This window comes from Triturus cristatus, chromosome 3_1 (assembly GCF_964204655.1).
Source record: "Triturus cristatus chromosome 3_1, aTriCri1.1, whole genome shotgun sequence".
NCBI classification, from domain to species: Eukaryota; Metazoa; Chordata; class Amphibia; order Caudata; family Salamandridae; genus Triturus; species Triturus cristatus.
This window is the reverse complement of record NC_140583.1, coordinates 425,849,033-425,863,927: the sequence shown is the minus strand read 5'-3', so window position 1 is coordinate 425,863,927 and position 14,895 is coordinate 425,849,033. Positions and strand designations below refer to the sequence as shown.

The 14,895-nt window shown below is 42.4% G+C and overlaps 1 protein-coding gene across 4 annotated transcripts in view; it reads right to left on the bottom strand.

Annotated features, from left to right (window-relative positions):
- SLC12A1 (solute carrier family 12 member 1) overlaps window positions 1-14,895 on the bottom strand; it is a 381,560-nt gene that overhangs the window by 241,765 nt on the left and 124,900 nt on the right. The window contains exons 5-6 of one of the 4 annotated variants that reach the window (XM_085644206.1): window positions 4,711-4,806; window positions 4,157-4,252 (exon numbers count right to left, since the gene is read on the bottom strand). In XM_085644206.1, coding sequence (XP_085500332.1) covers window positions 4,157-4,252; window positions 4,711-4,806 — 192 coding nt within the window. Of the gene's footprint in view, window positions 1-3,247; window positions 3,344-4,156; window positions 4,253-4,710; window positions 4,807-14,895 lie in introns of all 4 variants that reach the window. The other 3 variants (XM_085644209.1, XM_085644207.1, XM_085644208.1) reach the window with 3 other exon arrangements.

The window sequence follows — 14,895 nt, the reverse complement described above, 5'->3', positions numbered from 1 at the left end:
TGTTGAAAACACAGTGAAAACACACACATGCATTAGGGTAAACTATGTATTAGGGTACACTTACCATTGGCACGACCTACCCTATAAGTCCATAGTAGATAATAGGGCGGGGGATTAAAACTACCCATAAATCCCCAGTATGTAATAGGGCCAGACAGTGTAGAGGCCAGCAGCCCTTTCTGTGCTTGCATGTGTGCACTGCTGAGAGCCTGAGGTCATTTTAAAAGTAGCCCTGCAGCACTGTTTTTAAAAGTAAATTAACTGCAAACTCAACTTCGGTGGTTGGGACACCTAAGTATTGAAAATCTACATAGGTACCCCCTGGGTCTTCACTAGGTGTCCCAGGGGTGGGGGGGTCATGTAATTGTAAGCATGGTCCTTATAAAATATGTTTTAGATGCCCTGGGGATAGGGAAATTGCACATTTCACTTCCCCCATTATAGTAAAGTGCCTCCCAAAATCGATTTTGGTTCAATGAGCACTGTGGATTGAGGATCTACACTATATTTGCATATTCAGGACTCCCAAGGTTTCCCCCAGGTGTCTCATGGGAGGGGGGGGGGTCATGTAACTATAGGCAGGGCCCTTATAAAAGATGTTTTATATGCCCTGGTAATGGCGAAATTGCACATTTCAGTTTTCCCACGGTAGATGCCTAGTCCCATAGGACAACATTGCAATCGTTTATGAACGAATAAATATCATTCAAGACTTAGAAGAATGGTATTGATAAATCCAACAATATGCTATTTTTTTAGATTTATCCTAAATTATACAGAAAATAAGTTATAAAACTTTCTTGTCTGTAAGCCAAGATTCAGTCTTCATGCAGTCTTCCCTGATTGGTCAGATTTGACAGGGTTAGCCAGGCTGCTTTGATGAAGTGATAGGTGTCTCACCCAGGGAGAGGCTATCTGCTGGAGAGAGCACTTCTACATAGGAATGACGGAGCAGGGGGGAGGGGTCATAAAGCATGATTCTTCAAAGGAGGAATAGGACAGGCAGAAAATGCCAGGTCCATCTACCCCATCCCCTCTGACCCAGTCAGATGGAGGCTTAAGGAAGGAATCTGCAGATGTTAGGGGTGGAGCGCTATGGAAATGAGCCATACTGAGAGTTGGTTCAGTTAGATCTTCATGCTTTGCTGAGATTTCAGCCATGTTGAATTTTGGGGGAATAGTGCTTTCTGGGAGAAGATTATGCCACACTATGGAGGAAGTGGATATACTCTGTGGTGTTGCCTTGCACCCCATTGGACAGGAAGGCTCTCCTGCTTGACTCCAAAAAACACTGAATAAATATGCAAGAGGTGCAGAGCCCCTCATATCTGCTGCTTGAAACTAAGAGAAGAAGGATTGCCATGCTGGAACCTTCATTTGCACCACCAGGCCCTGCATTCTGACTGAATGCACCTGCTGCATTATCTGGAACTACGGCCCTGTGGGTGTACCTTGCTTCTGAAGGATTAAAGAGTGGACTTTCTGCAAGCTACTGGGTAAAAGAGCTCACCTGCATCATCACCACCAAGGGCCAACTACCTGGTGTGTGTCCAGTGGACTTTTAAGGGTTTTGTCCAGGTGCATGTGGGAATTTTGGTCCCAAACTTTCAAGGACCATCTTGGAGCTCCCAGACCCTTGGACTGTGTTTTGGACCCTCAAGAGGAACTTCTGGAAGAAGTGCCAGAAGTTTGGAGCAACTTTGGAAAAAAGCTCTACAAGGTGACCGACTTAACCACGAGGACCACCTTCAACCACGACCCAGTCTAGATTCCAGGTTTGTCCGGCTGAACAGCTCCGGAGGTCCGACTTCCAGAGTTTGACTGGGAACTCCCTGAAAGTCAAGCCGGTGAACCCTCACTGAATCTGGACTGATGAAGAGCAGTGAGGGCCCTCGGAAGAAAAGCAGCAGAAATGTTTCTAAGTATGAAGGTAAAATATTGACCGGGGCCTCCCGCTCAGAGTATCCATGCAGGGCTCCATCACCAATGGCCTGAAAGTTTGACTTTCTCCTGGTCAAGCGCGGCCAGATGTCCCAAAGTGGTGCTATAGGTTTCTAAGTGCTAGAAGGTGTTTAACCTTTACAAATTCCTCCCCATCCTTGCTCTCACATGCTGTTGCCTCCTTTTCCGCTCTCCTAACCCCAGATTATCAAAATGTTCAAAATGTTATATTGCCTGAAGATGCATACCTTCACTGTAACTTTATTTGTGCCCATGCCACACTGTATTATGGTACTTCCAACACTGCTATGTTGTGTGTGTGTCCATGCATATACCGCTCATATTTGTGTTAATAAACAACCTTTACAAATTCATATCTCTGGTTCCCTACATTGGATTTTTGTTGTTTTGCTGCCTTTTCAAATATAAAAATATTTCCTATTTATAAATATGTGTGTGGGATTTTTATTGTGTGGTGTGTCTTAATTATTTACTGAATTGTTGTTTTAAATGCTTTACCCACCTGCCTCCTAAGTTAAGCCTGCCTGCTCGCAGCCAAGCTCCCTCGGATTGAGCATGGGAATCATTTATTGAGACCTATACTGAGCCCTAGACTGTGTTTGTGGCCTTAGTGCCAGTGGTAGATGCATATTTATGAATACTAGTATCCCACTTTCCAACATGCCCCAATAGTAATGTTCAACAAACTTAATAGGGAAACAATTTCAATGAGCAGCAATTCGAGATGCAAGCACGATCGTCATCAAGGTGGAGCACAAAAAACTGTGGAGTGCTGAAACTGCACATTATTTCAAAACTAAGTGTATGTTCGTAATTGTTCAACCTTTTCTCCTAAAACTTCACAACAATAACATGAAAATTACAGTTTGTTTTACAAAATGTGGTTTTCTGGTATCATGTGCTAATTTTTGCATGCAAGGATATACTGGTAGGATACCGGTGTGTGCAGTAAATATCTCTCGGCAAAACATTTCCTGTGCGAACCGTTCTCCGGTGGACACAAATGATGCAAAATAGACCAATGTAAAATTTTGCGAATTTCAGGTACTACAAAAATTGGGAATTTAGCAAATTTCACCCAGACCTACTTAGCATCTGATTTTAACACAGAGAGATTTAATATCAGGATGATATAAAGTTTAGGCCCAATATGCAGTGCATCACTCTATTCACTAAACTAAACGAAGACAGACACACAATTGATTCACCCACTGTATGGTTTTAATACAGGAAATGGGTTTTTCGTTAAAAAAAACAAATCAATGGTTCTTCACATGCAACTTACCTCCTCTCACGACGCCATTTGTGCAAATAGCAGACATTGAGATACCTGTCAAAGTAGTGACCACCACGCTCAGGCAAATTACTATCACTCCGAGACCTGAAAGACCCCAAAACAATGTGTAAAGCACAAGGTAATACGCACAGAGATTTCCAGCAACAGGACAGAACGAGCTCGGCCTCATCTCTCTGGACGACTTGTACTAGGAAACATCTGAAAAGTACTGAACTGACCCACATGCAGCGCCAGACACATTCCCGCCATGCCTTACGGAACCTGAAATGCACCACATAAGTAAAGGGAGTGACATACCACAGGCTCTGGTCTCTGCAAAGGTCTGTGTGTCAGGCTCGGCATGTAAAACCATGTGTGAGCTTCCTTCTGAGTAGACCGACACACACACCCGGCAGCGCTAGGAAGGCATGATGCGTGGAGACTGAACTCTGCCTCGCGCAGGGTCTGGAAAGCTCCAGACTTTTACACTGACAAGAAAACGCATGGCAGGTGAAGCCAGGAACGAGTTAATGTCTCCTTCCGCCGCTTGATCTTCAATACCCAAGCAACGCCGACCTGAAATGTTCTAAAGAAAGGTTAGAACAGGAAGAAAAGGCAGCTCCAGGGAACAGAGAATTGATTTCTCTTCAAGGCTCGGGCAGGGGCCACCTGAAATGTACTGAGCTGAGAAAAAGGAAATTAGCATTACCTGGTATTTCCTGCAGCAGCAGTCCAATTTAAGAGTGATTGAAGACGGTGCTAGGCCAGACTAATGCTGTTTATTTACCTTCACGTCCTAGCTTCCGTGTTGTAGCTGCTCATGCTGTACTGAACACACACCCAGGCCATCAATAAGGAATGAAAAAGATATGGCCCACCCCACCAGACCGATGGTGGGAGGGCGCCTTGATATTTTACCTCCACGTACAAACCCGTTAGTCGCTATGGCCGAAGTTGACAGCCCAGTAATCGAAGTAACCATGGTAGCAAGAAGAATTATGATTACTCCCAGACCTGCCAATGATGAAAAACACACATTATGTTTTACTTGCGCTCTACTTTTCTGCAAGAGGACATTTATTTATTTTCCAATCAAATTGCTGTGCTCAGTCTCCGGCAGGAGTTTTTCTGCAACGAAAAGCTGGCCTGACTGACTTGATAAAGTGTGCGGCAAGTGTCCAGGGAGTTCTGCGCTCTCTACAAAGTAGTGCTAAAATAAAGTTTTAAAAAGGCAGAATGTCTTCAAACGTATAATGGGTAAAAGTAGGACTTCTAATTTGGAGATTCAGCGACTGTGCTGGCCAGAAATTGTCTATTGTCTTCCTTACGCATTGTCGGAGACCTTTCCGTACCTTGACCCATGCTCTATCGGAAGGATCCAATCTGTAGGGATAGACAATGACCGGCCTAGCCTGTGGACCACCTCCTGCCTGTAGGATCCTAATGCCCAGAGCTGCCTCCTGCGTAATTACCTCCTCTGACAAATCCATTTGTGGCAATAGCAGAGGTGGATAAGCCGGTTATAGCGGTCACTGTCACAGCTAAACCGATGATAATGACACCGAGACCTCAGTTGAGAGAGAGAAACAAGTTCGGTTAGACACTGCACAGGTGATTTTTACATCCCCAAACATTGTTCTGATGTACCCAGGCGCCCTCACACGACAGCTTGTCCACATTATGCAAGAGGAGAAGTGCAAGTCGGGATGACACTGTTTGTAGTAATCTGGTGCCATGCACATTGGATGCAACATGCTAAGGTATAATCCAGTCAAATGGTTGTACTCTTCTGTCAAAGCAGTTCATTTGTGGAGCTGTCAGTGCCTGAGCAGGAGCGAGGGGATGGTGAAAGGAGCCGTCAGGGCAGAAGGGGAAAGGATACATCAACTTAGTCAGGCTATGGGGAGGGGGCAAAACAGCAACTCCTTACAGAGGAGAAGGCTGAATCCAGTGGCTCACAAAAGAGGCAGTGAAACAAGAGTCAGAGGGTTGAATGAATAAAATATCAGCACATCAGAGAACCAAGAAAAAGGATTGTCATGAGTTACGGTTGATGTGAAATAGGAAATCAGCAAGTCAATGGGAGATTGGGAGTGGAAGAGAATTCAGGTTAGGACAAGTTATTGGAAATTTGAGATTCAGTTATTTAGCAGTTTTATATAGATCATGACCAAGGAGAGGTAAAAACAACATCGACAAAAATGTTGTACATCTACAGATCCCACAAGAAAGGGCTTTGAGGAATTACAGAAAATATTTGAGGTGGGAACAGGAAATGGGCTTCCATGGCATAGGAAGGTGAGAGAATGGCTGCGGAGTTGACTTGAACCATGGAATGGGCAGGAGGTGGGACACCGGTGGCCTGTGTGGAGCAAAATGGCTGTGTCGGAGGCATTGTGAGGAAATGGTGAGCAGGATTTAAAAGAGCAAATAAAATATTCAGGAGCATGTGGTGTCACCCATATAATGCATGACTTTAGTAAAAATACATCTTGCTGTCACATAGGAGAGTCATGTATACTAACCAATAGACATATTTTCTGAAATGTTTCTAAAATATTTGCATGATCAGTATAGCTAAGGAACCGCTTCTAAACCTGTTTGAAGAATTGCGAGATGATATCCTGTATGCCCTGAACCGATCTTTCAGAAAATATTGTTAATCAGATATAATTTACAAGCTGAGATCAAGAGACGTTATACATATGTTTCAATAATTATGACAGTATATCTGTAAGCCCACAATGACTTCTTCACACCAGTTATTACCACGCCATGAGTTGGTTCCAGCCTCTGAAACAGTATACCCTCTTGTATAAATTGTATATCAAATCCCTTAAATTAGCACATCCATTAGAGGGACGTCCCACAAAAGGTGTTGGCCTACCCACAATTCTGGTTTTCTGACTGCAGGGTTCATTGCATTTTTATCTTCAGCAATTCTGGCTGCTGTTACTTCCACTCACCCAGGCTTGTTTTCAGGAGCCTTGAGTGCCTAATATCCTTTGAGACTTTTGGAGCAGTGAGGACTAAGAGTCATGGAGTTGTCACATACAACCATTTAGTTACGTGTTTAAGTGACAGAGACATTGAAATGTTTAGGATCATAAAAGGGGTCAAATAAACCAAAGATCAAAAGTTATGCAGCTTTCCAAGTGTAAGCAAGAGGGGAGAATATTTAAGTACATGCGGGCATGAATGGCACAGATAATAAATAGATCGTAGGTTACTTTCAAATACAAGTCATTTCTGTACTTGGACCAATGAGCTGGTATGACATGCAGAGTTTGTATTACTCAAACAAGGCAACAAGATGCCTGTAGGGAGCAGTTAATCATGAGGAGTGACATATTCCTCTGGTCTTCACATAGGGTTTGTAAATGTGAAACTATACAAAGTAAGAGAGAAGTAACCAGGGTGGGAAGCTAGCTTAAGGGTTAGTGGAAGAGATGGAGCTAAATAAGCCTACAGCAATACAGAACATGTCGTCACTTTGGGAGATTTGGCATCAGGGAGTTAGAGTCACATGAATTCATAAAACTTTGCATGGCCTTAAAAGTTCCGGAATGTAACTGAAAGATCCACATACATTTTTCCTCATGATGAAGTATACAGATTGCTACAAAATCAAACCAAAAGTGCTGATTCCTTTAGATTAATTTTGTTCTGACTTTGCATTTGTAATCTTGGGGTAATACCTATTGGGTCCAAGGACTCGGGATTGTGCCCCAATGTCTGAGACGTGACGGTTTAAATGGAAAGGCGTTTTCGCAGGAAGCAGGAATCTAACCCCGCCCCCCTGGGTGTGTCATGACGTGAGGGTGCCAGAATTAGACACACGTGTGGTGCGACATCATTGAAAAGTATGGAAATGTAGTCCCTTGGGCGCTTAAAGTGATGGATTTGAAATCAATTACATTAAAATGTTAAAAGAGGGGAAATTAATAGGAATCCACGGAAAAGGATATTATCTATATGTATAAGCAATTGAATACGCATGTTACAAGTGACCAACTACATGGTCATATGATAAAGAAATTGTCGGGCGTAGTTTTTTAAAAGCATACAACTTTATTGATGAAACCAAAAACATTTACAGGTACACAATGAAGTGTGCAGAGAACTCGGTCCTCTCTCGGGTATTATTCGTGGTAAGGATACCACGTCAAATGATATGTTTTATCAACAAGATTGCTCTGAGGTGTTACAATTAGGAAAAAATACTATTTATCATGTATAAAAGATCTGTCGCTCATGTTATGAGTGACAAATCTTGTGGACATACAGAATGCCATATTGGGCGTAGTCCTATGATATGCGTGTCACTTATTTGGTGTGATAGCGGAAACCATGCATAACCATGTGACGACATTATGCTTCTCTGGCGTTTAAGACTATAAAAAGGGGGAACCACTCGTATCCCACTGTCACACTCCCCAAATGACATACTGGTCATATAAATTACTGGATGGCATGCAGATTAATTATAGGGACTTAATTCTGGTGTATTCGTTGATGGTAAACAGGCCTCGAATTTGTGTTTGTCATAAAAGGTGATGGTTTGTTCCTGCCAAAAGGGGGGGTTGCAACACTACCAATATGATACATGACATGGACCTATCTCGGGTAGAGATGATAAAATTTAGCGCTAATGTGGTGGGTAGACTTAAAGATTTAGAAGGGATCAAGACTCTCATCCTAAGAGATTTATCTCTGATTTAATTGGTTCCACGGGATGGAATCATTAAGGCCATTTTCGTGGGTCTTCAAATGATAGACCCAATGCTGGTCACTCTCCAATAGTCTCTTGGTCAAATTGCCAGTACCTTCGACTTTCTCGATACCTGTCCACTTAATTTAATGTCTTTGCCATTATGACCTTTCTCCAGGGAATGGGCGGTAAGCTTAGTTGCTGTTATTGCTCGCCTTCTAGTGCAGCGATGTTCATTGATGCGTACTTTTATTCTCCTGCTCGTCATCCCAATGTATATCAATTGACACAGGCATTTGAGCATATATAGAACGTTGCCACTGTTGCAATTTGTATGAGCCTGTTGTTCCCATGGGGAAGCCAAACCAAGATTGACTTGTTTGGTGTGCTCAGTAAGATAACATATCACGCACGACCCGCATGGGTAATGACCCATTACCGGTGGTTAATTCCATAGTGTGATTTGGTTAGTTACATTGGGTCTATGTGTGTCTGCGTATACCAGTGTATCTCTGAGACTTTTGATCTTTCTAAAAGAAAACATCGTTTTTTTTAAAGTCAGTTTATTTGATGTTAAAATGGGCCATTTCTTATTTATGATCTTCACTTTGTTTGATGAGGAATTATATGTGCTAACACATATTAGTGAGTCCGTCTCTTGTCTTTGGTTAGTTTCTAACAGTGCTGCCCTAGGTGTATTACGCAACCGTTTTTTTGCTTTGTCAATGATTGTCATTGGGTAGGCTTTTTGCTGTAGTTTGATTGTTAGTATCTCAGCCTTTTTTTTGTAGTCAGCCAAGTCTGCGCAGTTCCTACGGATCCTAAGGAACTGGCCCACAGGTAAATTTTCCTTCAAGGATGGTGGGTGTGCGCTGTCAAAGCGCAGCAAACTGTTTTTGTCCATAGGTTTGTATACAGAGAGCTGACAAGTGTTCCTCCTCTTGCTGTTAGGGTTATGTCAAGGAAAGAGACTGGTTATTTGTAGTCATAGTGAACCGTAGGTGTGGGTTAAGCTGGTTGATCCACCCTGGGAAGTTCGTCATGCTGGACTTGTCACCTTTCCAGATGGCCAGGATATCGTCTATGTGAAAGGGCTTGCTGGCCAGATGTGTTGTTCTTCAAAATGGCCCATAAACGTACACGCAATACGCGGCGCAAACGTGCTGCCATGGAAAGTTTGGCCTTCAAATTTGAAGAAGTTCTCTGATAGTGCTAGGCGCATCAGTGTGATTATCCATTTCACTGGTGCCTCCCATTGCCAGTCTTCCTTTTTAAGATATCTTCAATGACATGGAGGCTTTCTTCCTGAGGAATGCTGGTATACAGCACCTCAACATCCAAACATATCATGATGTTTTCCTCTGGGTTGTATTCAAGGTCTGCAAGAAGATTGAGCAAATGCTTGGTATCTTGTACATAGGATTTTATCTGCGTGACCAGTGGTCTGAGGAACCAGTCCGCATACTTGGACAGGGGTTCAAGGAGAGACCCTATGCCAGATACAATGGGTCTTCCAGGGGGAGGAATTTTGCCCTTATTGAAAATCTATCTATCCAAAGTTTCTATTTGTGCCATTATTCCTCTGATCATAGGGGGCTGGAGATTAGATTTTAACTTGGAAGTTATCCTATGTTAAAGTGTATGTTCACATTTTCTTACAAACTTAACCTCAAAGGGGCTTCTATCACAGGCAGATGTCAGACGAGACCTGCACAGAAAACTTCTTTGTTCCCCTAGTCAGCCAGGCTCCAATCACAGTGGGAAGGAGCTTCATCCAGAAATGGTTTGAAGTGACCATGGAAGAGGTTGCTCTTTTCCCCGGCCACACCTCTTGGGTGGGCACACAGGCTCAGCACAAGGGGAGAAGGGTTTTGCCATCTTGGATTGAGGCAGAGGGAGGAATTGTTGGATTGCTTGCAGTAGGAAACGCAGGAAATGCTGCAAAAGTCAATAGGCTAACCCTTGAAAACTTTTACCTAATACATGTGGCATCCCCAGTACCCTCCTCAAAACACTGCTGAACCTGTGATGGATCAGAAGAGCACTGAACCTGCTGTCTAACACCTGCAAAAGTGCTGAAGGACTGGAGTGGCTCTCCCTCTTGTGCCTAGGATGAAGAAGTGCACTCCAAGGGTTCTTAGGTGAACCTCATGTTCAAGCAACAGACGAACAACTAGCTACAAGAGACCTTTCCTGCAACTGCCCTGGACCCTGCCCATGCTTTCGGCTTGAGTGAGTCTTGACCCCCGAGTGCTGTTCATGAGGTTCTTGAATCCTGGGATATATCAAAGGGTACCCCTCCTAGCATTCAGTGAAATGTTGAGTTTGAATTTCCTCTGTTTGGAGTTTCCCGGACAAGAGTCAATGGCTTCACAGGGACCTCATCCAATGGGGATCCAACCTCATGGACCCCTTCTTTGCTACACCTTGCTGCCTTGCACTGCTGACAATTTTGAACTTCTATATCAGAAGTCAGAAGATAAAAATTCCAACTGGGTCGAACCTGATTTTTGTACCTGATACCACTGCAGTCAGCCTCAACTCACACGTCGATCTCGGTCTACCATGATAGGTTGACCGCAATGGGTGCTTAGTTCTTTTTGGCACTATTTTTATCTAAAACTTTAATAATTCATATCTACGGTTCCCCTTTTTGTAATTTTGTATTTTTGTTGTATTTAAATTTTATTTATTAAAAGTTACTTTATTTTTTTAAATTGGGATTTGGGTTTTTCTTGTGTTGTGTTTTGACTGTCTTAGTACTGCACACACACTTTACACATTGCCTCTAAGTTCAACTTGTCTGCTCTGTTTCAAAGCCACCAGGTTCTTATGCTCCAGTTAATTTGTTGTCTTTAGTGGTTATCATGACAGGGATTGTGATAATTACTTGTATTCTTTATCTAGCATGGATTCCAAATTGACGTAAATTTTCAATGTGCTTTTATGGCTGTAATAGCCGCAATAACGTTTTCATGAATGAATGAATGATAATTACTTGAGGTAGAGAGTTACCACCTCAACTCCCAGGTCGATCTTGGTCTACCATGATAGGTTGACCGCAATGGGTGCTTAGTTCTTTTTGGTACTGTTTTTATCTAAAACTTTAATAATTCATACCTACGGTTCCCCTTTTTGCATTTTTGTTGTTTTGGTACATTTTATTTATTAAACGTTACTTTATTTTCCTAAATTGGGTTGTGGGTTTTTCTTGTGTTGTGTTTTGACTGTCTTAGTACTGCACAAACACTTTACACATTGCCTCTAAGTTCAACTTGTCTGCTCTGTTTCAAAGCCACCAGGGTCCACCAGGGTCTTGTGCTCCGGTTAATTTGTTGTCTTTAGTGGTTACCATGTCAAAGATTGTGATAATTACTTGAGATAGATAGTTACCCCCTCAACCAATATTCAAATTTCTTGCAGGCAAATTGGTAAATTGAGGAGGTCTTGAAGGCATTTGGCAGTAGAGTTGGTGATACATTGCCATAATGTGGCGTGTTTTAATGCATGGGCAGCGGTAATATCTATTTTGAACTCCTAAACAAAGAGGGGAGTGGATGCAATGGTTGTCAGTTGTAGCACTTGTAGAAAATTAGGAAATTGGGTTGCTGGATGAGGGGTGATCCAGGATGCAGGCACCAAATAGTTAGGACAAGAAAATGGCAACTTTTTAAAAGTGCCATTTTCCGAATTGTAACTTAAAATCCGACTTTACCTAAAGAAGGTTTAAGTTACAATTTTTAGATACCAAACTTGATATTCCTGTCAGCTCCCAATTGAAAGTTGCCACTAATTAAATGTGATAAGGGAACCCAATGTTATCCTATCTGGGAGGTAGGCCTCACAGTAGTGAAATTACAATTTAGGAGATTTTCACTACCAGGACATGTAAAACTTAAAAATGCATGTCCACCTTTTTAAATACACTGCACCTTGCCCTCTGGGCTGTGTAGGGCCTACCCTAGGGAAGACTTATGTGTGTTAAAAAGGAAGGTCTGGGCTTGGCAAATTGTTTATTTTGCCAGATTAAAATGGCAGTTTAAACTGCACACACAGGCTTCCGTGGCAGGCCTGGTACATGTTTAAAGGTTCCTTAAGTGGGTAGTGCAAGAAGTACTACAGGCCCACTATTAGTATTTAATTCTCAGATTTGGACAGGCCGATAGCAAAGAGGCCTGACACGGAGTCACTCAGGTTTAAAACCCTATTGCCCCTTCCACTGAAAATCTTGGATTTGCTAACTGGCCTCCCAGATCCTGAAGAGTCAGTCAATAATGATCAAAATTGCATGGTAGATTTTAATGGTTGCACAGGGAACATATTTTAAAATTTTAGGGGAGTCATTTACCAAACACGGGTTTTTAACAAACACCATTATGGGCACCATGTATTCCGAATGGTATGCAGCTCTGCAAATAGTGTTCTTATGATACCTTATGAAAGGAGGCTGCTAAATTTTTCTACATTTTCTCTTTGAGGGGTGTATTACTGGCTTTGCAACTCATCTGTTTTTACATTTGAGAGAGCTGAGGTCCACACAAAATTGTTCATTATTATCATCACACAAAAAATATATTTTATGTACTAACGTTGTGCAGTAATTTCTTTTTATTTTCTGTGTGGAGGCTGGTGTCCGCTCACATTCTAGAATTGCTGTTTTTTGCTAAGGGTTTAATTACATAAATACAAAAGATGTTCATAAAGCCGCTAACGTTTAAAGTGGGGAGAAGTGTTTTCTTCAGAATTGGTGTATGTGGTGTATTAAAAGAGGCTGCTGTACCTCCATGTCAACAAAGAAGTGGAAGACTAATGATGAGGGAGAATAGGTTACATGGCTTCTCTACTTGTTTGAAGAATACAGAGTCGAGGGTGCAACCAAAACTATACGTTCACGACGAGGGAGTATATTTACTATTTTATTTATTTATTTATTTTATTTGCGGGTTTATATAGCGCTAGAATCGACTCCAATGGAGTATCTCTGCGCTCTGGAACGGGTTTCAGCTGATCATTAACAGACAGGGAGAGCCGTCTTAGATGTCACTTTTAAACAACAAAGTTTTAAGCTGTTTCCTGAATTGCAGGTGTTCGGGACAAATTCTTAAAGTTTGAGGTAGACTGTTCCACAGTGTAGGTCCCACGACTGACAATGCTTTACCCCCATGTCTAGCTTTTTTGGCACGGGGCACTACCAGCAGAAAACCATTGCTGGATCTCAAGGATCTGGTAGGAATATAGGGAATGAATTTGTTTTCCAAGTACAGGGGACCTTTGCCATTTATACTTTTGTGGATCAGGCAACAGATTTTAAACTTAGTCCGTTGCCGGATTGACAGCCAATGCAGTTTTTCTAAAAGAGGTTTAGAAGCTGTTCTCGGAGGGGCATTAAGGACCAGTCGAGCTGCTGTATTCTGGATCACCTGTAACTTGGCCAATACTCCCTCATTTGCTGAGAGGAGCAGGCCATTACAGTAATCCAGCCGGCTTAGAACAAGAGCCTGCACCAGGGTCCTTCTGGAGGAATCCGGCAACAAAGGAAGAATCTTACGCAACAGGCCAATAGTGTGGAAGCATACACCTGTAATATAATTGGTATGCTGCCTTAACACTAAATCCTGGTCAAGGCGTATCCCCAGATTTTTAACAACCTGCTTCGGTTCAGGAACTATGTTTTAGCACTGTGCTTGCTACACAAAAGTGACGCTTATTGACGCAAAACTTTTTTTTTTACTAATTTACTTTCCAGCATGGACGTTCCCATGACACCACCTAAGGATTCTGACTCTAAGCCCTATTTACTTAAAATAGTAGACAGCGTTTAACGTGAGAAAACACAGCCCATTTCAAATAGGTACTATGAAGAGGAAATGCTTTCATTTCCTTTTTCTTTTCCGACTTTGGATGTGTGCTGCACTGTACAGCACACATACCAAGTGTGACAATTTTTAAAGTTAGTCTAAGCATGGTATTTGGACTGGAAGGCTTTCCTTATGGCACAAAACCTATGCTTGACTAACGGAGAGACCCTTGCGCTATGGTGCAAAGGTGTGTCCGTGGCGCACAGCATCATATTTCAAAGCCTGCGCTAGGAAAAGGGTGCAATATTTCTGTAAATATGGCATGTTCCTGCTCTATCCTTTTCCCGCAGTGCAGTGCAGCATTTGCGCTGCTGCATTGCGCTCCGTGAGAATCTAGTAAATCTGCCCGAGGTGTTCAAAGATTGTGAAGAGCATTCCATCAGAGGGTTTCTGGGCGACCATATGAACATTTAAATCACCAAGACAGATAATTTGTTCAGAAATTATCAAAACTAGGGTTTAATTTTTTTGGGGAGAGCAAAACATCATCGACTACAGTTTATTTTTCTTGAAGAGTTATTCAAAGTCATTTGTCTGTTTATAGGGGTGGTTTTATTTAAAAGCAGGTGTTTATGGTATATTAGTGCTAGACTTTAAAAGTCCCCTGAAAGCTTTTCCTTGTTTGTCTATAAATGGGATGGAGGTTTAATGAGGTATATTATCAAAAGTCAGGCATGTAATTGCTAACGAGGCTCCGATATTTAGGTTGGCTAGGTAGGTGATTGTCACTGAGTAATGTGAGCAGATGTGAGTTCATTGTATGAAGTGTTTGTGAATAGTATTGAAAAGGTCAGGTCCATGGGTGCTGTAAGGGGGTATCAAGCAATGTCTCTTCCCTCCCAGGTGTGTTCCTCTTCCCACTCTCGGATTTTAACAAGCATTGACAAAGTCAAAAGGTCTCCCTTAAGCAAAAGCCATTGGCTTTGGCAATGTGTTTTTGCCAAGTTGTACATCAGTGTGGGTGCTGTTCAGCAAGGCTAAAGGTTAGTGGTGTTGAGTGGGGTGGGGTTGATTGGGGTAGATTGGAGTGGGGTAAATTTGGGTAGTGTGGGATGGGGTAGATTAGAGTGGGGTATATTGGGGTAGAG